This window comes from Ciona robusta, chromosome 8 (genome assembly GCF_009617815.1).
Source record: "Ciona robusta chromosome 8, ASM961781v2".
Classification (NCBI taxonomy): Eukaryota; Metazoa; Chordata; class Ascidiacea; order Phlebobranchia; family Cionidae; genus Ciona; species Ciona robusta.
The window spans coordinates 2,149,170-2,174,771 of NC_143242.1; the positions used below are offsets into that span (position 1 = coordinate 2,149,170).

Sequence of the window (25,602 nt, forward strand, 5' to 3'; positions counted from 1 at the left end):
AACACTTACTGCAGTTTCATGCATAATAAATATTTGATTAGGGAAGTAACCATAGATGGTACAAAATTTAACAAACACTTACATACATCATCATAAAGGTAAAAAAAACAAAGCTTTAAATTTGTTTGAAATTTATTCAAAAATATAAATAAAAAAATGTGTGCATATGCAGAAAATGTGAGTTTTATTGGGAAGTCAAAATCAAAAAAAGATACATCATATATATTTTTACATATTCTATATCTAAGTCAGCTGTTGTCAGCTAGGATGGCCTACAGTTACTTAAATATTTTTAATGCATGAAAATGTCATCTGTATATATGTTTATTGTTCTAAAACTAGCGGACGTTATAGTTATCAAGTTTTAAAACGTAACAAATTTACAGTTTAAAAAAAACATAATATAAATATAAAATCATAATACACAAAAGTAAAAAAAATGAAAGTATGTTTTATTTTGAGAAAAGCGATTGGAAAAATTAGCAACAAAATATCTTTGTTCAAGTAGGGAAACCTGTAATTCCTTAGTGAGGCAATGGCTTTCACTTCTAAGCAATAACTTTTAAAGAGAGTGAATTAACTTATTTGCTTTTTTGGTATAAAAGTTTGTAGCAGATTGTGCAATTAGGTTTCAATAGTAAATTCCCCTTTTAATCATTTCTTGCAACTTTCACAACAAACACTATTAATATACAAAGGCAAATATTGTTGTGTGAAACACAGTCACTTTGTATAAAACCATATTATTTATACCTTCGTCATTATTTATTTCACAAAATGATTTTATTGGGTACCAGTATACAGTCCTCTTGTAATGCATGGCGAAAACTGAAAAATAATGCAAAACATTACAGATGTGGTTAGGGGTTGGTGTATGTCATAGCTAGTGGATTTTTCACTAGCATTAGGTGTTAAATTGTTTTCAAGTAAACTGGGCTTAATCTATAAATGAAACGAGGTTTAACAAGGGAAAAGTGGTAACAATAAATAATTGTGAATGAATGAATGAATGAATGAATGTAACTTACTTTAGTCTCAAGTGGCCGGAAAACGACAGTCGTTATCACACGGGTTTAACACCTCGTGCCAGCTTACGAGGTTCCATGTAAGTTACTTTGTAGGTGAATATTTTTTTGGGGGGATTTTTTCATTTTTTTATGTATGGCTGATAATTTAGACAACCCATTAGTGGCCACTGGGTTGGAGCAATTGTCGTTAAGTGTCTTGCCCAAGGACACATATGCCCACAATGGTAGCAGCGACAAGCTTTGATCCCATTACCTAATGGTTACAGGCAGGCGCGCTAACCACTACACCCCCGCGCCGGACAATGAATTTATAATTAACCATATTTTAAATTTATCAAGATTTATAGTTTTGCTGTTGTAAAAGCAAGTAGTTAAACATTAGCACAATAGTTCAAGATATAATCACCCACAAAGTAACATACATGGTAACTCGTTAGCTAGCACGAGCTGTAGCCCCGTGTAATAACGACTGTTGTTTTCCGACCACGCGAGGATACAATAAGTTACATTCATTCATTCAGGATAAACTCATAAAGTTGTATACTCGGAAATTTGTTAAGCTGTTTTATACCTTTGAGTTGCGATACAACAGCAGGATTAGCAGCAGATAAATAATTTATCCATAACGTTGACATCAATTAAATAAAAGGACAAGAAAATGCACTCTATAAACATTTTATAAAACGCGTCAACTGAAGCTGTGTTGTATTATTATGGTCTCTGCATAGTCACACTTACCGGCGAATAAATATTAACTTTTACTGCAGGGGATTTCCCCACAACGATCGTAGCAAAGATGAAACGTCGTAGTTTGTCGGTATCCCCAGATATATGAACTTTCGAATACAAAAAAACATAATTTTGATCAAATGATTTAGGTGAAGCAATAAAATATTGCAATGGACGAGAAAGTACAGTATATATGTAAGGCATCTTGTTTGAGAAAAGTGTTAGTAAATTAAGTAAAACATACCTATTAAACTAATCTATAATAAGTTTGTTATTGGTACTTGCTTATTCTAAGCTACAAATTACATAGGGCCTACTCATCTCAGTTCGGCTGACTTTAAATTAAAAATTCAACGTGGAAACATCGTGTTCTGGAACGTTTTCAACGAAGGGTCGTAATAAATTTGAACCGGGTGGTCGTTGTATTTGTTCCGACCTACTTCGCATGCGCAGTAGCGTCTCGGTGCATGCACAATAGCGTCCTGTACACATATATCAATAGGAACAAATATATCACGACACCGGCTCGCAAAAAAAGAAAGTTACATTTTATATTAAACAAGAGATCACAGATCTAATGAATGAGCACGTTTTAAACTAATTAGCATAAGATAGTAGAGTCGGGGAAGATGGGACACCTTTAACGCATAATATCCAAATAGCCTGATCGTGTTTTAAACAATTAACAACGGTCTGTGGGAGTCGTGAAGATACGGTTTTATAATTCATTAAATGTTCTTTGTTTACTATCAAATGAAAGGAGAAAACAAAATGAAAATGTGTCCTATCTCCCCCCACCCTGCTATATTAATTAATCCTTTTACTACAACGGTCGACTGGGCTCGATCAAAAACAAATCTGAAGTAACCAACAAAACGAGTTCTAGTCGCCATTGGTGACTGTGAAGCAGTAGGCAGAATGTATTTATACATGTATTATAACTAATGAAACTTATGACGTATGAGGATTGAGTGATTGGTAAAGAATATGTGTAAATAAGCTTTGTACAACTCCTGTACCATGTGTTTATTGTAAACTTACACTACTTAACGTTGTCGTCGCTTAAAAACGTTTGTTTTCATGAATTTTGACAAATCGTAATCACGCAGTAATTAGGTAATGTTAGAAGTTAATATTAATCATATGGTGTTAATTTAAAAATAATGTTTCAATTACGATTAATGATAATACGGTATAAGAGTAGTGCATTTAATGCGTCCCCACTTAAATGCTAATAGTTTGATTCAGACGTGAATCGTTGTGTGGATACAACACGTGCCGTCGTTTTCCGCCAAACTCCCAAACAGTGTTTCCGCTATGTAAAGTGCATAAGGAAAGCAATCGTTAATTAATCGCTCATCGTGCGGTTTTAAATCTGAAAATTCAGTCTAGAAATTTTAAGTATTATGATTTGATTTCTATCAAGAGAATAAAGAAAAATGCTAGAATTAAGAATTGAGATAAGTGCGAAAAAGAGTCACGAAAAAAACAGCAACAACAACAACAACAACTCTTCGACGAAAAAGGATCTATGAGACCACTAACGTGCTCAACTATCCATCAATCTAAGAGAGCATAGCTCTAATAAGTAAGCACGTAATATAATTCGCCTAATTTTAATTACCCTATTACGATCGACTAAGCTGGGCTAACGTTAGAAGTTAATTTTATTAATATCATGATTAACTAAAATTATGTTTTGTTTACGATTAATGACAATCGTTGTGTAGATTCCTTATCTCACTACTGCCAACTTCCCAGAGAGTATAGTCGCTGTTTCGACTATACCGATTACTGCGTTACTACCGGGACCCTGGCATGTTGGAGTTTACTTTGCTTGTGAGTATTGTAATACTATTTTACTTAATATTTGGACACGTTTATATGACTATGCTTATATGGTTTATATATATATGCTTAGCTAGAAATGTTCAATTTCATAAAATTAAATAATTAAAGTTAAGCTATTTCAGATTTGGTGTTTTTAAACAAACGGAAAAATAATCTTTACTTACTCGCTAATTAGACGATTGTATGCACTTTGGTTTGTAAAACTATGCTAAGTTAGCAACCCATTCATAGAGTACAATGATTTAACTAAGTTTTAAGATACATTTTAGATTCATCACTTTTGATCATATAGTCGTTAAATACTCGGTAATTGTGCGATTTTAAGTTTGAAAATATTTCAACATTCATGGATGTACTTTATTATTTGATTTCGGTCAATAGATTAAAAAATATGTGTGTTAAAATTAAGAATTAAGGTATGTTAAAAAGTTATGACAAAGTACAACAAGAATAACTGTTCGGCGAAAAGGAGGATAACCACTTTCGTGCTCAATAACCGAGGACAACGTGTAAGCTATGTGTTGGAGATCATGCTACTTGAAAAACAAATTCCAAACTATGCTTGCACGCGATGGTGACGCAGAAACCGTATTTACGCTGATCGAAATACGAACAAAACAGTAATTGGAGACGAGCGGCGATGACGTTCTGGTCATGCCAACGCATGAGAATTATGGGTAGGATATGAAGTTCATGCTTGAACAACCTCTAACACGACTTATCTTTATTTTGCAGCGTTCTTAGCGAGGTTTCCACTTATATATGCGTATGTGGTACCTATCTTCAAGTTCTGCCGATTTATTTGTTGTTTGAATACGTTAAATTGTGTATATGAGGAAACTTCACGAATAGCATCAACCAAAATACAGGAATATTTAAATACAAGGCAGAATGTTGCAGAAGCTTCTTCCAATAACTGGTTGTTTGATCTTTATATCATGCAAGCATATCTTGGCGACTGGTGGGTGTCAGTCCAATACAAACCAAGTTCAAATTTGCGCACCTGTGTCTAGTTTGTCTGCACTACCTGGTAACAGTGGAGGTAAGTCTACAATCATTCTATTTAAATGTTACAAATGTACACATGTCAAACGCCATGGCAAAGTATTAATTATGGGTTGTCTAAATTGTTAGCCTGACATTACAAAAAAAAAATTAAAATAATTACCCACTAAGTTGCATACATAGTAACAAACTTGTTGTAACTATTAACTTATTATTACATTTTGGTGCATTTAACCTTTCGGTTTTTTACACAACTATTAACTTGTGAGTTAATAGTGGTGTTTACATAACTATTAACTTGTGAGTGGTATGATGTATGAAATAGACATGTAATATTTTTTTACAAAGAATAATATGGCACAAAGAATAACATGGCCCGGCGCCGTGGCGATGTGGTTAGCGCGCCTGCCTGTAACCCAGAGGTAATAAGTTCAAGGCTCGTCGCTGCTATACCATTGTGGGCGTATGTGTCCTTGGGCAAGACACTTAATAACAATTGCTCTAACCCAATGGTCACTAATGGGTTGTCCAAATTATCAGCCACACATAAAAAAAGAAAAAATCCCCCAAAAATAATCACACACAAAGTAACATACATGGTAACTCGTAAGCTGGCACGAAGTGTATTAACATCCGTGTTATAACCATATCGACTGTCGTTTTCCGGCTACGCGAGGATACAGTAAGTTACATACATGCATTAATCACTGTTCTTATTTTTCCTATTACTGGTTAAACCAAAAGCTTCTTCTAGAGAATACGATGTAAGTTTAATTAAACCAACATTTAGTTAGTTTTTAAAAGGAATATACCTACAGCACTATTTGTTATCGTTCTCAATGTTGACAGATTTCTTTTCTCAACTAAATGGCAGAGCCGGGGTGCGTGGTAAAGCTGGCCCTAAAGGAGAAAAGGGAATTCGCGGCCTTCCTGGACCCAGAACAGGTGTAAATACTAGTTCTGTATAATTTTCTACATGCGCTGTTCTTACTTTATCATATATTATAGGAATAAACTTTACTAATGTTTTGTTATTTTAGCTTATTGTTATGACCTACAAGTAGGTATTTAACAAAACCCCTTAAAAATATTAAAACTTGGTCAACGCTGGTAAATGTTCTTTATGGTGTAGAAAATGAAAATGAATGCAACTGCAATGAAGAACTGGAACGTCTTCGAAATGAAATTCGACAATTTACGGCTCTTGGTAAGTAAGTATGTATACTGAGTAGATTAGTGGATCTTACCCTGATGGCCTAGTTCTCAACACCAACTAAAATACAATAGTTAGCCTACTTATCCTATATAAATGCACGCAATGTTCACAATGTTATTACTGAAAGGTTGCGTGTATCAGTTTACTAAAATCATAAACCGGTAAACCACAATTTGAAAATACGATGGGGACAATTTAAAGGGCATACAAACGAAAAATAAAAATTTGTATATGGATAGAGATGCTCAAATGTGATGTAAACGTACCACCAAAGTTTTTTTTTAAAAAAAACGAAACACATAACAAAAAAAAATAACCCTGTCGTGCGCACTGTAACCAGAATTTAAAACAAATTTATCCTTGTCTATTTTTATCATGTATATAGAGTAGGGTGGGGGAAGATGGGACAACTTTTCATTATATTTTGTCGTCCTATTTTGTACTAAACAAAGAAAATTCAAAGGATTATAAAACCATATCCTCACGACTTCCATAGACCGTTGTTAATTATTTAAAACACGATCAGGATATTTGAATATTATGTGCTAAAGGTGTCCCATCTTCCCCCAACCTACTATATCTCATTTTTCCCACAAAACTAAAACTAATTTAATCAAAAAAAAAATCAAACTGCATACGAAATATTTCAGCCTGTTTTATTACACTAAAATACTGAATTGATGATTCAAACTTGCAAACTTAAAAATTTCGATTTTCAGAGCATTTTAATTGTGTAACCTACTGTTTTTTTACCCATTGAAAATTACTGTTTCTATATATTTCAATATGCTGGCGCGCGGTTTATATAGTCGTGAGAATACTGTCGAATAAACCAGTAACGTTTTTTTTATTAAAGGGGGGACCGAATAAAGAATTTTAAAAAAGTGTCCTACTTTACCCCGCCTGGCAATACCAATTGCGTATGTTATTGCAGTGACGGCGTTTCAGATTATATTGTACAGAAATAAGGGAACATTTAATACCTTTTTTTACTTTATGGTTTAGTAAATGTTAATGAATACAACTGCAGTGAAGAACTGGAATCTCTTCGAAATGAAATTCGACAAGTTAATGCTGATGGTAAGTAAGTATGTATATCAGTATATTACGGAAACTTTTACCTTAAATTTTATCTGATAATATTCGCTGTGTTATTACCTAAACATTGCTTCACGGCCTACTAGAGATATCTCTAGTATAGGCCGTGGTTGCGTGTTTCAATTCAATGCCAACAGTTGTGATCTGAGTCGTCAAGGAATATATACGCTTTTTCTAAACATTGCCGCATGATAGAAACGAATACGGGCGATTGCCACGCGAAATAATATAGTGCTAATATATGTTAAGGTATATAATATATATTTATTCATAAATGTTCTTTTCATCGTTCAAATGATGATAAAGAATGCTATACTATATAGAAACACTGGAAAACTGGGACGACTACGAAATAAAGTTCCATAGGCTCGCTTTAAAGTAAATATGCTACGGCAACTTGTTATTACGGTTTAGACGCTTTACAATAACGACATAGCTCGATCACTCACAACTCCAGTGTTTTTGAACATTTACAAAACTAACACTTTTATTTGAACAAACTTTTAAATTAAAAAATAATTATACTCGTCCTTTTCTCCTTCAAGGTTGCCCGAGCGTCATTTTCAACTTTTCAAGATTGAATCAAATCACAGATTATGTTCGGTATCGACATTACGTTCCCCAGCTAAATTCCGCTACAATATGCATGTGGGTGCACACGTCCGATTTTACTGACAGTTCTTTATTCAGTTACGCGACCAGATCGGGGCATGCCAACGGAATACTTATAATATTCATGAATTCAAGAAGAATTGCGTTTTATTTGGAGAACAAACATGTCAAAGATTTTACGTTTCCTTCAATCATGAACCAATGGGTGAGAACAAGTCGTTATTATCATATAGTAGGGTGGGGATGATGGGACACCGTTCCATTCTATTTTCTCGTCCCATTTGATAGTAAACCAAGAACATTCGAAGAATTATAAAACCGTATCCTCAAAGGTTATGGGTTCAAGGCTCGTCGCTACTACTATTGTAGGCGTATGTCTCCTTGGGCACGACACTTAACGGCAATTGTTCCAACCTAATCTAAATTGTAAGCCATACAATATACGCATATATAATATTCACAAAGTTATGTAAGTGGTAACTCGTACACGAGATGAGCTGTATATGAAACGGAACAACCGTGCTAGTACAGACTGTCGTTTTCCGTCCACGCGAGGACGAAGCAAGAATCATTCAGTTATAATTAAAATACCCTGCCAACTGATTTGTTATATATATTTTTTGTATTCATTTTTTTAGTAAGACCATGTCATATCTGTATATAAAGTAATATGCTATGTAAAGCAAATATATCTTGTTAAATCTTTGTTGTAAGTCAATATTTTTGGTGCGAACTAAAAACACAATAAAAAGGTTGACACCATATATATTTGGAGTAAAAAAGTAAAAAAATGTGTAATCGTTTCAGGCTCACCTTTGCGTTTGGTTCTCCACACAAACATCGCAACTCGGAGTTTACATTAACGGTAATAATTTGGGGAGTTTCCCTTACACTGGCGGCTATGTAAGAGGTGGGGGGTCGTTGATACTTGGTCAAGATCAAGACCAATTCGACGCTGGTGATTTACAAGCTTCACAGGCGTTTAGGTAAATTTATATTCAAAGATATGACTCACATTTGTGATTGGCGTTACTGTGTTGTTTTCAGCGGGCAAATATCCAGTCCAATAATCTGGCCGCGTGTTTTGACCGCTTCGGAGATTTCCGACGTCACGCACCGTTGCATTTGCCCACGTGACTACGCAATAACGATGACGTTGGACAAAGTTGAGTTGCATGGAACAGCGGGATATCGAATGGAAGATTGTCCTCCTGTGTGAACATTAATTAAGCAATGTATATAGTTGTGTCATGCAACAAAATGGTATAAACATATGTACATACAGTTTATGTTGATTTTAATCTTACTTCGTGCGGTGGCTGGTGCCTAAAACCCTATACGCAGAAACCATATAGACTTTTTAAGTTTGTTTTTTTCTGTGCATATGTGCTGGTGTTCTTTTGAATATTCTCTCTACCCGATGTATATATATAGTAGGGTGGAAGAAGGTGGGACACCTTTTCGTTTAGTTTTCTCTTTCCATTTGGTAGTAAACAAAGAACATTCAATGAATTATAAAGCCGTATCCTCACGACTTCCACAGACTGTTGTTAATTTTTTAAAACACGATCAGGCTATTTGGATATTATGTATTAAAGGTTTCCCATCTCCCCCCACCCTACTATAGCAAAATAGCGGTGGTTTTAAGATACAAATATCCCTTGGTATAGATATCCTCCATGTCTCCTTTAGGAAAATAGCAATTCTCGCCTGGACCGGACACGTCAATAAATGATAATTTGTGTTTGTATTGTTAAATTAATAATACTAAAGTTTGATGCGATTAATCAGCTTAATTTATTACAAGTTTTAAATAAATAGCGCTGTCATTCTTAACTGTTAAATGTATGGTGTTTTTAAAGGAGCATAACAAAGGAAAATTAAAAACTTGTATATGGATAAAGATGCTCAAATGTAAGAATACCAAAGTTTCAAAAAACGAAACAGCTACAAAAATCGCCTAAACAAAACAGCTGGACTAAAAAATTCGGTCCTGCCACAATGCATGATGGGATTTCCCATAAGAAAAAATTCAAATCCCCGAATTTGGACTGTTTTTAGTTTCTAAACTATGCAAATTTAAATTTTATTTAGGATTTGGTATAATAAATGCTCCTTCTTTGTGAATATATCAAAAAATTAAAATATAATCTTTAATGTTTTTTGATTGAACTGAGCGACATACCAGATTACGCTGACTCTTCACTTATTAAAGGAAAATGGTACAGTATGTAGGCTATAGGTACCACGTAGACACAATGAACGTTTTAATATAAAAGTGTAGAAAATTAACGAATACGAGAAAATAAGTCAGCATAGTATGCATTTTCAGTCAGCATAGCAGATATTTTCAGTCAGCATAGTATGTTTTTTTTAAAAAAAAGTCATAATATACATATAGTAAAGTGAGGCGTGACATTTAGCACATAATATTCAATTATCCTGATCGTGTTCGAAACAAATACCAACGCTGTATAGGAGTCGTGATTATGCGTTTTTTTAATTTTGCATGTTCTTAGTTTACTACCAATGAGGACGAGCAAGTATGAAGCGATGTTCCATCTTCCACCCTACTATATTAATCTTCAAGAATTATATGATTATGATCAAATATTATGCACCTTATTTTTAAACTTATAAACATATATAGCCTACTAGTAATTTATTTGACTCGTTTGATGTAGATTTAAAACACAATTAAGAACTGAGAAGTAAAAAAAACTAAGACCAAATGTTGGACGAAAAAAGATTTCTATGACAACTACGTGCCCAACAACCCGACTGTGGCAAGACAACCATGTTTGCCGCTTTGTTTGCTGTATGCTTAGCATGGCCGGATCAATACGATGTGTTTACATTGGTTCAGCATTGCGTGTTCATAACAGTCCGTTAATAAAAAAACAACTTGGGCTCGTTCAATACTGGTAACAGCTTTTTGAAGCCCGGTTAACAGGTTTCCTTAAGTATCTTATTGTGACTTGAATAGCTGCGTATAAATAGGAATTTTAATAATAGGAACTTAGGAATTACTTAATAGAAATAGGAACTTATCATATTAAACATGCCGTACACAGAAAGCTTGACTTTAAATACAGGGGCAAAAATGCCTTTGTTGGGATTCGGAACGTGGCAGGTTTGTAGAAGATCGTTTAAGCAACAATACAAGTAGTAGGGTGGGGTAGATAAGACACCTTTTCATTCCATTTCTTGTCCCATTTGGTAGTAAACAAAGAACATTCAAAGAAATATATAATTGTATCCTAACGACTTTCATAAACCGTTGTTAATTGTTTAAAACAAGATCAGGATAATGAAATATTATGTGCTGATCGGGTGTCCCGTCTTCCCCACTCTACTATATATGCAGTATTATAAAACGTGCATGCGTGTTAAGTGTCTGCATACATCTATTATTGCGCATAGGCTGTGTTTTACTGCACACGTCGCATATAAAGCGAAATAAAATTATTGGCCATCAGACACCAAAGGAAGAAATCAAAAAGTGTGTTGAACTCGCCATCGATGAGGGTTATCGTCATATAGACGGTGCTTGGGTTTATCAAAACGAAGAAGGAATCGGAGAGGCAGTTGAAGCAAAGATTAAAGAAGGAATAATAAAACGTGAAGATATTTTCATTACGAGTAAGGTAAGAACTTCCGTTGAAGATTCTTTGATATTTCGCCTGCAGCAAAAACGTGTGTAAAGTTTAACCTAAATAACTAGGTAGTTGGAATAATATGTATTCATAATATGCACAGGTTAACATAGTAGGTTTGGAGAAGATGAGACAATCTTTCAATCTGTTTTCTCGTCCCATTTTGTAGTAAACCAGAACATTTAAAGAATTATAAAACCGTATCCTCACACTCCCATAGACCGTTGTTAATTGTTTAAAACACGATAAGGGTATTTGAGTATAATGTGCTAAAGATGCCCCATCTTTCCATACCCTACTATACTTAAACAACATTACTGTAATAATTTCCGCGAATCTGACCCTGACCTGGAGCTCATACAGTTGGACGATTCTTGTGTAAAGAAATACAGTAAGGACCTGGTGCTATACGAAAACATAACAGACAAAATCAAGTTCCAATTGTTTAATAAAAGATTTACCGTTTGTTTGACTCAACTGACATCGTCGGTCTCTTTTCTCTTTTCAGCCAATGACTTGTAATATTCAACGGATATACACTGTGTAAACAACATAACATTTGATTGTGTAACAGCTTTGGAGCACATTTCACGAGGCTGATGACGTCAGAGAATCTCTCCTTGAAACACTTAGCTTGTTGAAAACTGATTACGTTGACTTGTACCTTATGCACTGGCCATGGTCTATGAAGGTATATATGTGTATTTTGACACGTAGCATTTTCTTTTGAAAATTGCATAAAACAATAAAAGTTGAATGTAAATTATAGCAGGTAAGATTTTTTTATTAATTGAACCGTTAACCATATAATGTAGTTTTTACGTTAAATATTGTGCTGCAATCTTAAATATATAGTAGGGTGGAGAATAAGGGACACCTTTAGCACATAATATCCAAAAATCCCGAAGAATTAACAACGGTTTATGGGAGTCGGGAGAATACAGTTTTATAATTATCCAAAAATCCCGAAGAATTAACAACGGTTTATGGGAGTCGGGAGAATACAGTTTTATAATTCTTTGAATGTTTTTTGTTTACTACCAAATGAGACGAGAAAATAGAATGGAAAGATGTGCCGTCTCCCCCATCCTACTATATATGAGTGGTTGCGCGTGTCACAGCATTGCAAATATACATTGTTTAAGTTTAACCTGCAGATATGCAGATATGCTAAAGATAGTTATACTTGGATTCTTATATATTCTGTGTGTGGTAACAACAACGGTCCATTGATTCAGTTAGTATGTAACAAATATTTGTATAATTTCAGAAAGTTGGAAAAGAGATTTTACCGAAGGACGAAAACGGCAAATTTCTCTACACCGATGTGGATTACGTAGATGCTTGGAAGGTTAATATCATTGGAGAAATTCTCGCAACAATCTGTCATAATCTTACATTAACTAACAGGCCATGGAGTCCGTGTGCAAAGAAGGTTTGGCTAAAAACATCGGCGTTTCAAACTTCAATGAGTTTCAAGTTAGTCGGCTGTTGAAGGAATGTGCAGTTGTACCAGCTGTCAATCAAATGGAAGTACATCCATATTTGGCTGATACGAAGAGAATTGAATTCTTTCAGTCGAAAGGAATTCAAGTTACAGCATACAGTCCCCTTGGATCTGCACAACGGCCATGGTAGATATAACACTGTAATTAAGTTTAATGTTTTTATTTGCAGTTTATTTAGAGTTCAATTATTGCCTAAAACAAAAGAAGATTGTGTAAATTTTTCTAAACATTTGTTGATTTATATTTTTTTATTTCTAGGGGAAAACCTGAAGAACCGGTGGTTTTAGATGATCCAACGTTAAACTCTGTAGCGAAAAGGCTTGGTAAAACAGCGGCCCAAGTCGCACTGCGGTTTCAAATCCAGCGTGACGTCATTGTGATTCCTAAAAGTGTTAAACCACACCGAATCAGAGAGAATGCTCAAGTAAATTATACATAGTAAAATGGGGGAAGATGGGACACCGTTTTTGTCTACTTTCTCATGCCATTTGGTAGTAAACAAAGAAAATTCAAAGAATTATAAACCGTATCCCAAAGACTTCACTATACCGTTGCTAATTGTTTAAAACACAATCAGGATATTTGGATTTTACGTGCTAAAGGTGTCCTGTCTCCCCCCACCCTGCTGTATAATATGAACTTTCTGCTAATACAAGAAGCATAATTTTTTTGGCAAGATATCTTTTTTAATTTCACACTTACAATATTTGCCAGAAGATTTCTTGCAGACTTAAAGCATTAGCGGCAAACACGTTTTATTTTACTACACCTACTTCTACATAAGTAAATATTTACTGCTGACGGTTAATTTTTGCGACGTTAACTGCTGCTCTACCGGTTAATAATTAATTCACTGTATTGGTTACCTTCTTAAATCTCTTTTCGGCTGCTCAAAGTTTGTTTGTCAATATCTTGCTAAACTCACACTAGTCATTTTGCAGATATTTGATTTCAAACTTTCTGATGACGATATGAAATTAATTGCTGGCGTTGACAAGAATTGGAGAGCTTGTGGAATGGATATGTAAGAAATAATAATAAAAATAACTTTCATTACTAAATCTTCGTCAAACTGTCCTATATTCAAATCCTAATCCCCCAACCGATCGACCCCATTGAATCTTTATAGCCTTCAACCATGGCCTACTATAAAATTACTATATATAGTAGTGTGGGGTAAGATGAGACACTTTGAGCAAACAAAATCTAAATATCCTGATCGTGTTTTAAACAAGATCAACGGTGTATGGGAGTCGTGATGGAGACGATTTTATAATTCTTTGAATTCTCTTTGTTTACTAGCAAATGAAAAGAAAAAATAGAATGGAAAGATGACCCATCTTCTCTCACACTATACCATGCATGAATGAATGAATGAATGAATGAATAAATGAATGTAACTTACTTTATCCTCGCGTGGCTGGAAAACGACAGTCGTTATCACACGGGTTTAACACCTCGTGCCAGCTTACGAGTTACCATGTATGTTACTTTGAGGGTGATTATTTTTTGGGGGATTTTTTCATTTTTTTTATGTATGGCTGATAATTTGGACAACCCATTAGTGGGTTGGAGTAATTGCCGTTAAGTGTCTTTCCCAAGGACACATACGCCCACAATGGTAGCAGCGACGAGCCTTAAACCCATTACCTAATGGTTACAGGCAGGCGCGCTAACCACTATACGCCACGGCGCCGGGAAGTATTTTAACATGAACAAATGAGATGCATGTAGATTTGGTATTAAGCCATTATCATTGCAGAACGAATGATGCTAAGTACTGGCCGTTTCGTCCAAACTACACAGAATAAACTGACATTTCGACATCGATCGTAGCAAGTCAATGATTTCAAACAGAACTGTCAATTTAAGAAAGTTTTAAGTTTTCCTGTGCGATGGTTGCTCATGCGAACTTTAATGTATAGCTGAAAAATGTGTAATTCGAGAGTAATTAAAATTAAATCGTGAGAAAAAATATCCAGTATACCTGTTTTACGTAAATATAGCTGGAAAGTAAAACGGGCAATAGTAATGATCAAAACATTAATGTTAATTTGGCAATCTTATTCTTTAGCATATACCATTATGTTGCGATATGTGGCTAAACGTGACCTACCTAGAGTTTGTTGGTAAAAAAACTGTTTCAAAGTTACGAAAAGTGCCTTGCTTATCAAATATACAGAAATAGTATTTGACTACGAATATGAGCTATCTCTTTCAAACGGTGTCGGTATCATGTAAACAAACATTTCAATTCACGTTTACTCCTAGGTTGTACAACACGTTTACTCTGGGGTTGTGGCTCTTACTGAATCTTATCAAAGTTAAAGCATTGCAGATATAAACATTTATGTAAAGCAGGTTTTATTTGGTTTTGCAAACGGAAGCATGATTGTTAGATTAAATATTTGATCTTTGTTTAAAGTATTGCTAAGAGGTAATATTGATAAGAAGCATTTGAAATAATATTACCTTGGTTTAAAAGTACAACGCATAAATAAAACACTCAGACGTAGTAAGTGGCCATATGAAAGAAAGTTTCACTGTTGTACAGACACTTCACGTGTCTGAAGGACAACGAGTAATCAAAATGAGAGTTATTAAACAAAAGACCTATGGGAGGGAACAGTTTTCCGGAAGGCAACCCTTTTATAGGACTTATAAGTTTCGCTTTTTTAAATGCATTTGGTTGAAGTTTTAATAATAGAAAATAATAACTGGAAAGAAGAGCGAAGAAATATTTAAAGCATAAACCATAACATGCCAGTGCTTGGCCTTAATGTCGGTAAGTGTTAAAGTAATTATTTCTCTAGAAATATGGTTAAGCAAAATCTGTACCAGAAGAACGGCCAGCTACAGCTCTTCCGTTGAGGTCGGGCCGTTTAACTCCTCGTATAAGTTTTGCACAACGGCAGTTTATTTCACGGTTGCGAGCACGAGGGTACTCAACAGATTCAAGCTTTGGGGTTTACAGTGGTAGAGACTGTGTTACAACATTACCACAATCTGCGTACGTTTCATCTGGTGAACTCACTGGGCGACGCATTCGCGAACCAAATATTGTTATTGCAGCATATGGAACCCAAGCGCTACTACATGATCATAAGTATGAATATTTATATATAATGCACTGCTTTAGAAGCGATATCGACTATATGTAAATTGATTAAAATGTTCCTATGGTATACGGTGGGGGAACATCTTCATTCTTTTTTCTTGTTCCATTTGATAAACTATAGTAAACAAAGAACACAAAGAATTTTAAAACCACATCCTAGCAACTCTAAAAGACTGTTGTTAATTGTTTAACACGGTCAGGATATTTGTATGTTATGTGTTAAAGGTGTCCCATATTAACTTACGTACTACATGTACATACATGTTTTTATCACTTTTCCTAAGCAGAAGTGCATATTTTTTAGATCCAGACCGAAATCTGCACCGACGCCGCAGCACCCTGGTTTACGAGGCAACCTCGATACGAACCGAACAAGCTTGTTCATGAATTATAGTAAAAGTGATGGACCGTACAGAGGAACAGCAGCCAAATGTAGTTACTCATTTGTGAAACAAAACCTCAGACCGGACACTCATACACAAACCTTTTTGCCAAAGTTTTCCTGCATTGCTGCTAAACCAGACAAACGTAAGATAGTAGGGGGGTGGGTCGAGAAGATGGGACACCTTTTCATTCTAACTTTTCATCCTATTTAGTGGTAAACAAAGAACATTCTAAGAATCTAAGATTTATAAAACCGTATTTCTTACGACTCCCATAGACTGTTGTTAATAGTTGTCTAAAACACGATTAGGATATTTGGATATAATGTGTAAAAGTGTCTCATCCCCCACCCTACTTATTTGTTTAACTTTATTAGTGTTTAACTCAACATGAATGATTTTAGATGTAAAGCACAGTCTCCGTCCGCAGTCGTCGACAAATGGTCGTCGTAGGACATCAGAAATGGCAAAACCAAGACCGGAACGCAATGAAGTTACAAGCAAAAGTATGTTGCTAATTAAACCAGAGTTGTAGTACTGTGGGGTAAGATCATATAACGTTAGAATCTAAATCTCACATTTCGTGTTTTAAACAATTAACAACGCCATTTTATAGTCGCGGGGCTACGGTTAAGTAATTCCGTAAATATATTTAATATACTGTACTACCAAATAGGACGAGAATGAAAACATGTTTCATATTCCTCCACCCTACTATATATATTAATTTTTAATTCATTGGTTTATCGTAAGAAACCAAACTTTACAGATTTCAACATCGCAGCTTCTCGAGTTCAGAACAACAACACCGAATTCAGATGACAATCAGCCCGGCCGCCATTGCAGCACGCCACAGCAGTGGCGGCATCAAAGAAACCAATGACTAGCATTGAGACGATTACGTATTTGCTGCAGAACAACACATTAAGTCATGTGCCGCAAATGAGAACTACTAAAATCGCAAAATCAGACAGGACAAGCCAGCAACTGCGTTACCCCACCAAAAGTAAAAAAGCACAAAACGTGCTGACACGCGAGAACTTGTGGACATTTTGTTTACAAGAAGAAAATAACACGGATCTTTACACCGATGAAAACAAGATTAAAACTTGGTTAGAAAACATTAAATATGATTCTTATTACTCAGACGAACTGCTGAGTTAATATTAGTTAGTAATTTATATTTAAAACGTTGTTCTTTATTTTAAATTGCTGTCTTTTTTCATATAGTGGTGTGGGGGGGGAATGGTACAACTTCAGACATGGCCTACTCAATACAGTCAAAACGTGTAGTGAGTAGGCAATGCTTCAGGACATAATAACCAAATATTTAATCGTGTTTTAAAAAAAATACGAACAGTCTGTGAGTCATGAAGATACGTTTTTATATTTCTTTAAATGTTTTTGTTTACTACCAAGTGGGAAGAAAAATAGATTGCAAAAGCGTCCCACTTTCCAATAACCCCTTTATAGATAAAGACTTTTTCATTATTTACATTAATACTTTATATTTATACAGCTTTCTTTTGGCGAATGAATTTATTACACTGACTGATATTAAACCAAAACTCGTTTCTTTTGCACCGGGAAGCGATGAAATTTTCTCATATACTCAGACACGTAGGATGATGTAGTTCTTCTATCAGGGTAGTAAAGAGCAATAAAAGGATCGCTATTGGTGCGATCAGTCTTTTTCTCATTACTTTCAAGGTCTGTCATCGGAACATCTGAGGATTTGGCTGAAAACATCAAAAATATATTTGTTTCGGGAGGTTTTTTTTTATTAGAAGTGATATCTAAAATCGGTATATAGTAGGGCGGGGGAAGATGGACACCCTTTTATTCTATTTCCCCGTCAAATTTGGTGGTAAACAAAGATTATTCAAAGAATAATAAAACCGTATCCTCGCAGCTCCCGTAGACCTGAGTTAATTGTTTAAAACACGATCAGGATATTAGGATAATGTGTGTTAAAGGTGTCCCATCTTCCCCCACAGTACTATATGTTTGACTTTATATTCACCGAATTTTAAATTGTGTATAGATATAATTATCCTTTTGTTTTTATAGTTTGTTTTAAATTTTTCTTTAATTTCCTGCCCAAACACGGTTAAGTCTTACTGATTTTTTCGGTTTTTATTTTTACTGAAAATGTATAATAGGGTGGGGGAAGAAGGGAAACCTTTAGCACATAATGTCAAAATATCCTGATCATGTTTTTAACAATTAACAACGGTCTATATGAGAGTTGTGAGGTTACGGTTTTATAATTCTTTAAATGTTTTTTGTTTACTATCAAATGAGGCAAGAAAATAAAATGAAAAGGTGTCCCATGTTTCCCCACCGTACTATAGTAAAAATAGTAGCTTATATTCTAGTCAATATTTCATAAAAAACAAAGGGCTTTTGGTAAAGGTCGATAATTTAAAATATCCAAAATGATTTAACTTATATACCATCATTGTGGACTCTTATTTTGTATTCCGGTTTTTGACCAACAGGAACTTTACAGTCTTCGGGAATTTGAACTTTCCATTCTTCTCCTTTGTTCATTGGCAAGTTCCAATGACCGCTGTAATAAAAAACTTATAAATAATCTGAATGAATTTATTTATTCATGCGTGGCAGGTAATCAAAATTCGTTATATGTACAGAGATTTATTTGTTAATACACCTAATGTTCGCCAACGAGTTTACACGTATGTCATTTAAGCAAGACATTGGTGATCAATGGGTTGAGCAATTTTCGGTAAATTTCTTGCTCAAGGACCCACACCCCCACAATAGTAGCAGTCTTTACCATCGAACCTAGTATATTTCATCAATGTAATACTTTTTCATTTTGTGCCCTGGTGTAACCGTAACAACTCTTGCGTTATAATGCGCACCATAGTCGGCTTTTAGTTAATAAAGTTAAATGAAAATCGCCAACTATGCGATTCATATAGAAGTATCTTGTATAATGATAAATATGCAGCTAAATGATATAAGGTTTAAAGAAAATATTGTAAAGATAAACAAACAAACGAACAACAAGAACAAAAAGGAGAAAAAAAAAACAACCGTTAAACACAAGCGGTTAGACATTGGGGTACATACTGTAATACATCAAACATGCATGTTATCCAAACATACACGGGCAGAGTATTTAAAATTTTTGCCACAAAAGTTGTACTGTATAGTCATTACCTCCCCAGTGAAACGATCGTTTTATTCGCCCAGATTGGCGCCTCTGGTGGTTTAGGTTTGTGAGCTTTGAAAGTACTTGATGACGTCATATTCATCTTCATTTTGCCACTGGGTCCAAAAAGTGCTTGAAATTCTTTTTCTTCGATATCATCGGCTTCTTTTATTAGTCTAATAAATAGATAAATGTCACTTAACCTTGTGTGGCGGGGAAGCTTGATAAATTCAATTTTACTATAGTTGTCCTCGCGTGGTGGGGCAATTCTGAAATTATGACATGGGTGTTCCCGTATATACACTTTAGGTGTCTGTTTTTCTACGGTTGACAATTAGAATAACCAATTACAATGTGCCACTGCGTGAGTTTCCTATAGATAATGATAAGTTACTTTTTGTTCATGGACATTATACAGCAAGATTTTTTCCAAAGCTCCAACGTAGTAATACCGAACTGCTAATAACATACCTATCTCTTTCAGCAACACGTGGGTCCGGTGTTTTTCCATGAAAGTTTACTTTTTTCTCCGGATCTTCGGCCCCGCTGCTTTGTAGTTGATCTTGTGGGCAACTTTGTAATTTAGAAACAGGACATTCGCTGCACGGGGGACCTACAATGATATGATGTGTTCAAATGTCAAATGAAAAAAAAAGAACAATTTTTTTAACTTTATTAGTACATAAACATTAAAAGACGGAGCCTCAAACACTTTTAGCCCACTTACAATAGTAGCAGCAAGCGATAAACTCCGGATTTTTCGGTTATACTGAACCGATCAAAACACCGAGTCACGCGGTGCGCTTACACAAGCAAAAGCGGTTTAATATAGTGAACTCGTACATAAGGAATATACTATGCGAACGTAGATCGGTAATACAACTTCTGTGTCAAATACCCAATAAAACGCAACTTTGTAAATAGCAGGAGCAATGAAAACGTTAATACCTTCAGTTAGAAGCTGTTCTTTATCAGTTGATTCATTCGTTTGAGTTGCACATTTTGATCGCACATCGTCGTAATGACTGGCGTACCAGTTTTTAAAATCAATGCTGTAACTTGAGTTCCAGCCCTGCTTGATTTTAAAGCTGAAACATGATGCATTTTGGTAAAATTGCCGCTATTTTAGCTATGTAATAGGGTGAGAAAAGATGGGACACCTTTTTATTCTAATTCCTCGTCCAATTTGGTAATATTGAAACAGCATTCAAAGAATTATAAAACCTTATTTCTATGAATTTCATAGACCGTTTTTAACTATCAGTATATTCAGATATTAGATGCTAAAGGTGTCCCGTATTCCCCCTATCCAACTATATGTAAACGCACACTAAAATACAGAGAACGATGCATTAAGACCTTTACGTAGGCGGTGCAGTTCCTAATGCAACATAATGTATCACTTTTCCCCCAAACCTGAATCAAAATGACTAAATCAAGCAACGTGGGTAGGCAGCTGAAGAAAGGGGCAAACGTACGTACAGGCCAGCCAATAATTACTTAAGCTAAAACGTGAAAAATCAAACCACAAAAAGGTTTGCTTTGCTCAATCGTATCAATAATTATTTCCCAATTTTAAGATATTTTTGTAATACAGTAATGTGGGGTAAGATGGGATACCGCGGGCAAATAAATTCCATATTTTCTGATCGTGTTATTGCCAATTAACAAGATTATTTTATAGTAATGTGGATACGATTGTATGATTCTAAAATATTCTTTATTCACCATCAAATGGGACTTTAATAGAGAATGTTAATGCTTCCCATCTTACCCAACTTCACCCCGGTATACGATTGACATCTTGCCAAACATAAACATAGTGGGGAATGAGGAATATATGCACATTAACTGTGCACACAAAATCTAGGTTTATTATCAACTTATACGTTTCTTTGATATGATCTGTGTCGTCGTAACAACTTGCAAAGAGTTTCCGTCTATCATCTCCGTGTTCTTCGCCAGCGCCTGTTAAATATATATAGGTGGGTGGGGTAAGTTGGGACGCTGGGCAATTGAGACATTTTCTAAAATCTTCCTTTGCGGCACCCAATTTGATGATGAACAAAACAAATGTTACAGCATTTTTCGACATTATTTTCACAATTTTAAAACGCCCCTTCTTACAACTTATTGCGATTTGAATGAACAAATAAATGAATGAATAATTGAATAAACGCGTATTTATTCTCACACGCCACTTGCGGTCGTTTTAACGCAAGTGTTTTGTTTGACTGCAATTAAACAGTTTAAATGCGTGGCTGTGTTAATTAGCAACACCAGCCAAATATATACCTTGATAAACCCACCAAGCAAGCCTTTGTAAGTTTTTCGTAGAGTTTCCAAATCGTTCGGAGGTATGTTGCTGTAGAGTTGTCTTAAACTATCTTCCCCCACAGAGTCAACTGAGAAAGGCTTGCTTCGTCGTCCTTCTTTACTGACAAGATGTTTACACGACTTTTGAGGCGTCCTTGGCAAGTCGTTGGTTTGTTGATCAAACGGTTTCAGTATGATAGATTCACTGAAACAATAAAAGTTACATAAAGCCGTCGAATTGAAGTTTTATGATAAAATTACCTTCGCACCGGATTTATTTTATCCAGCGAGTTGTCAGAAGGAAGATTCTGAAGGTACTCCGTGTTCGGTGGTTGGTCTGATGCCCACTGTCGACCGTCCTCGTTCATTGAATCAATTGCTTTGCATAAATCGCCTAACCTCAATTTATCATTTGTTCGTTGTTTTGGAACTGAACGAGGCGTAGAAACCAGGGAAGTATGCCCTGGTATGGTATTTGTAGGCTCAATGCTGTGACCTTGGTGGCCAGTGCGAATATTCGGGTCTTCTTCTCGTCCCCAAGCATGTTTTCTGCGGTGGCTTTGGTTGTTTCGGCCTTTACGTGGCTGAGAAGTGCCAGAAGAAGAAAATGTGCCTTTGGTTGAAGCGATATTCGAATACGCTGTAAGATGGCGTAACTTGGCTGAAAACTCTTCTTCCGGGGCAAGTGGGAATGACTCAACTGCTTGAAAACTTGAACCGCTTCGTCCCTCTCGATTCTTACTTGCATATTTTCCGCTGGATTTGCCCGGTTTTCGTGGGGATTTTTGTTTAGGTTGTCGTTCGTGCATTTTCGCAGTTTGGGTGCGCAAAGTAGAAGAAAGACTTTCGTCTATAACTTCACCCACGTCGATTGACGGAGGAAGCGCGACAATAGAATCGTTGGTTTTGTTTTGCCGTTTTTCGACTGCGGCCGTTGGCAGACCATCCTATAAGTTTCAAACAGTTTTATGAAGGGTCAGCTTTATACAAAAAATCCAAAAAATATAGTTATAAAACAAACTAAATGCAATGTGTAGCTTATAAAATTCCAACTCAATTACTTATTTATGTATTTTGTGAAAATATATTTTGCACCGTTGTCGCAGACAGATTTCCGCGACACTGTAATAGAATATATTATACATTAAATAGGAAAACAGTCATAATCTCACCGATGAAGCTGTTGAACAAGGGTAGTCTGAATTAAAGCTCCCCATTTTGCAAAGACCATGGGTAGGTTGTGTAATCGGGTCTTTATGTTCTATGAGTTCTTTTTTCGGTTGTTTTTTGACTACGCGGAAAGTATCCAAAGTAAATGGTCGCAGCGGCCATTTTTTGTACTGTAAATTATACTCAGTCGGCGCTTGAGGACGACTTGGTTTGATCAGCCTAACAATGTATAAAGTTTTAAGTTAACTTGGTATACTATCGTTAGGTTCGTTATGTATGGAATAAAAACTTACCGAATGCGCTCCTTCACCATGGATGGAACAATGTTATTCATTTCTCAACTATCGGAGCAGTCAGAAGTATGATAATCTTGGAAACATAGATTGGAGATTCAAAACAATACAAAACACTACACCCCTAGTTATATACAAACGCAAATGCACTTTAAAAAGTATGCAAATAAGTCACCATGTATTCCATTGTCTTATTTTTGACGTCATAAATAGTTACTTACTACCTTAGAAACAAATTACAAAGTGAAAAGCAGACAAACATTTTGAAACCTAAGCCGCAAAAATGCCAGGGAAAATAAAAATACCGAAGATTAGAGTCGTAAATGTGGTAGAACCTGTCATAGAGGAGAGGATGGGTGTGGGTAGGGAAGTACCAGCGCCAGATTCTCGCCTTAATCTGTTATCTCCTGAAGAAACACACAAACAAGCAGTCAAATTTCATGCAATAATGGGCCTGGTTTCAATATTGTGTGGAATTGTGGTTCAATTAATAGCCGACCAAGCATCAGTTGGATGTGGATACTTCTTTAACTCATGCACATCACATGCAAGCCAAGGGTTGTTCACTGGCTTTATGTTCCTTCTTCCGGTGATGCTTGATTTCTTGAACAACAAAATAAAAAAATGGGACCTGTTCAATATCAATCCCAAGCTTATCTGCAGTTTGACTTTTGTCGAATCTAACTACACTGTTTTATATTTCACATTGTGTTGTTCAAACTGTATATTTTCTATGGCTTTGTTCCTAACTACGTTCACATGGGCTGTAAGCTTGCCCTCATTTGAGATAACTTCAGCACAAATTGCCGGAATGTACGAAATTGTCATATTTTGCCAAATTATGCTGGTTCTTGTGGGCTTGTTCGAACTGTTAGTATCAATGACCGATCTGTATTTTTTCGCCTTGTGGAAAGAGGTGATAACTACAAAGAATGAAAAGAGCGAATCTACTGAAACCAACGACATTGAAAATCAATAAAAATAAAAGCAATGCATATGAATGTGTGCCACGTATTTATCTTCTCGTGAAGGGGCAAACTGTTATAAAACAGGTTATGTTCTGATTCAAGCACTGCATCGTTTCCGCTTACGTTAGATCTTTTAATATTGTACGCTTTATTTTTTTGTTTTTAACATGTTACCTAAAGTATGTTATTGTATGAAGAAGTGTTTTATTATTAAGAGATAAAAACGCTTGGCAAAACTCAGTCACCTGGCATTGATCGAGCAATAATTGTCATTGTAGGAACTTTATCGATAAATATTACAAATGCATTTAAACTTATTACAACAGAAAAATTACCATAAACTTTGTACTTTCGCCACAAATAGGGTTATGTCATACTGAAATTAGAATAAGCCACGTCTCGTAATTTATCTCCAGGTGCCCGTGGGCCGTGACTGCATTTTAAAATGGCATACCAACGAAAAATAAAAATTTGTATATGGATAGAGATGCTCAAATGTATAACCTAAACGTACCATCAAAGTTTGCCAAAACGATACGACTTCTAAAAAAATCGCGTGAAAAAAAACTGCTGGAGTAAAACAAATTCGGCTGTTTCGACAATGCATGGGATTTCCAATAAGAAAAAAATTCACTCAACTTTGATCGTTTCTAGTTTTTAAAATACTAAAGAAAATTCAAATTTTATATCTTATTTAGTTTAATGAATGCTTCTTCTTCAAGAATATATAAAAAAAATTGTAAAACATAGACTTTATTATGTTTTAATTTTTTGATTGCAAGTAGGTATATACTAGAAATTCAGACATGTGCAACCAGTGGCCCACGCGCTAACAAAAACAAGGACAACACTAAAAGGAGGAACGGGGGAACGGAGGGACGGAGGGAAACTGAATACTAAAAGGAGGGAAGGGAGTGGCGGAGGGAAAGTATCGTTACTAAAAGGAGGGACGGTAGCAAAATGGAGGGACAGAGGGAAACAATAATTCCTTTGCTTAAACCCAATGGGCGTAGGGACGGAGGGAAACTATTTTTTACCCAAAATAAGTGGAGGGACGGTAGGGAAATGGTAGAGGGACGGAGCGAAACTATTTTCCCTAGCGCTCCTCCACTCGTTTTGGGTAAAAAATAGTTTCCCTCCGTCCCTCCACCAGTTTCCCTACCGTCCCTCCACTTAATTGAGGTAAAAATAGTTTCCCTCCTTCCCTCCGTCCCTCCCTTCCCTCCTTTTAGTATTCAGTTTCCCACCGTCCCTCCTTTTAGTGTTGTCCGAAAAACATGGTGAATATAAGGCCGCTAACCTACAACGCAAACGTATAATCCGAACGGTTATATTATTTCTTTTTTTGCGTTGATTGTGATAATGCGTTTAACACAATATACAAATACCGTTAACCGGGGGGCTCGTTTTAAAGCAAGTCCAATATTTTTATTATTCGTAGTTAGTGGATCATCTGGACTCCGTCTGAGA

The 25,602-nt window shown here is 35.6% G+C and overlaps 4 protein-coding genes and 1 long non-coding RNA gene across 5 annotated transcripts; 3 read left to right on the forward strand and 2 right to left on the reverse strand.

The window, feature by feature from the left end:
* Positions 1-190: 190 nt before the first annotated feature.
* Positions 191-1,760, reverse strand: LOC149732172 (uncharacterized). The gene is made up of 3 exons (XR_016385584.1): positions 1,600-1,760; positions 754-828; positions 191-682 (listed from the first exon to the last, which is right to left on the reverse strand). It is a non-coding gene; the product is annotated as an uncharacterized LOC149732172 (long non-coding RNA).
* Positions 1,761-4,301: 2,541 nt separating this feature from the next.
* Positions 4,302-9,371, forward strand: LOC149732173 (neuronal pentraxin-2-like). Its single transcript, XM_089883506.1, has 7 exons — positions 4,302-4,650; positions 5,463-5,558; positions 5,746-5,820; positions 6,835-6,909; positions 7,473-7,744; positions 8,347-8,525; positions 8,587-9,371. Exons 1-7 carry the CDS (start codon positions 4,500-4,502, stop codon positions 8,756-8,758), a joined length of 1,020 nt encoding a protein of 339 aa, XP_089739632.1. The 5' UTR covers positions 4,302-4,499; the 3' UTR covers positions 8,759-9,371.
* Positions 9,372-10,390: 1,019 nt separating this feature from the next.
* On the forward strand, positions 10,391-14,664 carry LOC149732174 (aldo-keto reductase family 1 member B7-like). Its single transcript, XM_089883507.1, has 8 exons — positions 10,391-10,672; positions 11,019-11,186; positions 11,770-11,886; positions 12,466-12,546; positions 12,606-12,829; positions 12,962-13,127; positions 13,645-13,727; positions 14,466-14,664. Exons 1-8 carry the CDS (start codon positions 10,601-10,603, stop codon positions 14,512-14,514), a joined length of 960 nt encoding a protein of 319 aa, XP_089739633.1. The 5' UTR covers positions 10,391-10,600; the 3' UTR covers positions 14,515-14,664.
* A 142-nt stretch (positions 14,665-14,806) lies between these two features.
* LOC149732175 (uncharacterized) lies at positions 14,807-17,785 on the forward strand. Its single transcript, XM_089883509.1, has 5 exons — positions 14,807-15,488; positions 15,548-15,809; positions 16,126-16,349; positions 16,609-16,710; positions 16,974-17,785. Exons 1-5 carry the CDS (start codon positions 15,464-15,466, stop codon positions 17,024-17,026), a joined length of 666 nt encoding a protein of 221 aa, XP_089739635.1. The 5' UTR covers positions 14,807-15,463; the 3' UTR covers positions 17,027-17,785.
* Positions 17,670-24,589, reverse strand: LOC149732176 (uncharacterized). Its single transcript, XM_089883499.1, has 10 exons — positions 23,165-24,589; positions 22,874-23,090; positions 21,963-22,648; positions 21,695-21,906; positions 21,275-21,353; positions 20,334-20,473; positions 19,857-19,998; positions 19,394-19,561; positions 18,661-18,776; positions 17,670-17,943 (listed from the first exon to the last, which is right to left on the reverse strand). Exons 1-10 carry the CDS (start codon positions 23,203-23,205, stop codon positions 17,762-17,764), a joined length of 1,983 nt encoding a protein of 660 aa, XP_089739625.1. The 5' UTR covers positions 23,206-24,589; the 3' UTR covers positions 17,670-17,761.
* Positions 24,590-25,602: the final 1,013 nt, after the last annotated feature.

What these genes read in the sequence shown, in the direction of transcription:
- LOC149732173 (XM_089883506.1), top strand. Translation starts at nt 4,500, where the DNA reads ATGTTGCAGAAGCTTCTTCCAATAACTGGTTGTTTGATCTTTATATCA. An exon ending in CCTTCCTGGACCCAGAACAG is followed by an intron (nt 5,559 to 5,745) that starts GTGTAAATACTA and finishes TTTATGGTGTAG; the next exon opens with AAAATGAAAATGAATGCAAC. An exon ending in TCGACAATTTACGGCTCTTG is followed by an intron (nt 5,821 to 6,834) that starts GTAAGTAAGTAT and finishes TTTATGGTTTAG; the next exon opens with TAAATGTTAATGAATACAAC.
- LOC149732174 (XM_089883507.1), top strand. Translation starts at nt 10,601, where the DNA reads ATGCCGTACACAGAAAGCTTGACTTTAAATACAGGGGCAAAAATGCCT. An exon ending in GAATCAGAGAGAATGCTCAA is followed by an intron (nt 13,128 to 13,644) that starts GTAAATTATACA and finishes GTCATTTTGCAG; the next exon opens with ATATTTGATTTCAAACTTTC. An exon ending in AGAGCTTGTGGAATGGATAT is followed by an intron (nt 13,728 to 14,465) that starts GTAAGAAATAAT and finishes TTATCATTGCAG; the next exon opens with AACGAATGATGCTAAGTACT.
- LOC149732175 (XM_089883509.1), top strand. Translation starts at nt 15,464, where the DNA reads ATGCCAGTGCTTGGCCTTAATGTCG. An exon ending in TGCTGCTAAACCAGACAAAC is followed by an intron (nt 16,350 to 16,608) that starts GTAAGATAGTAG and finishes GAATGATTTTAG; the next exon opens with ATGTAAAGCACAGTCTCCGT. An exon ending in CAATGAAGTTACAAGCAAAA is followed by an intron (nt 16,711 to 16,973) that starts GTATGTTGCTAA and finishes CAAACTTTACAG; the next exon opens with ATTTCAACATCGCAGCTTCT.
- LOC149732176 (XM_089883499.1), bottom strand. Translation starts at nt 23,205, where the DNA reads ATGAATAACATTGTTCCATCCATGGTGAAGGAGCGCATTCG. An exon ending in ACAGATCATATCAAAGAAAC is followed by an intron (nt 20,474 to 21,274) that starts GTATAAGTTGAT and finishes ATCATGTTTCAG; the next exon opens with CTTTAAAATCAAGCAGGGCT. An exon ending in AATAAGAGTCCACAATGATG is followed by an intron (nt 17,944 to 18,660) that starts GTATATAAGTTA and finishes TGATGTTTTCAG; the next exon opens with CCAAATCCTCAGATGTTCCG.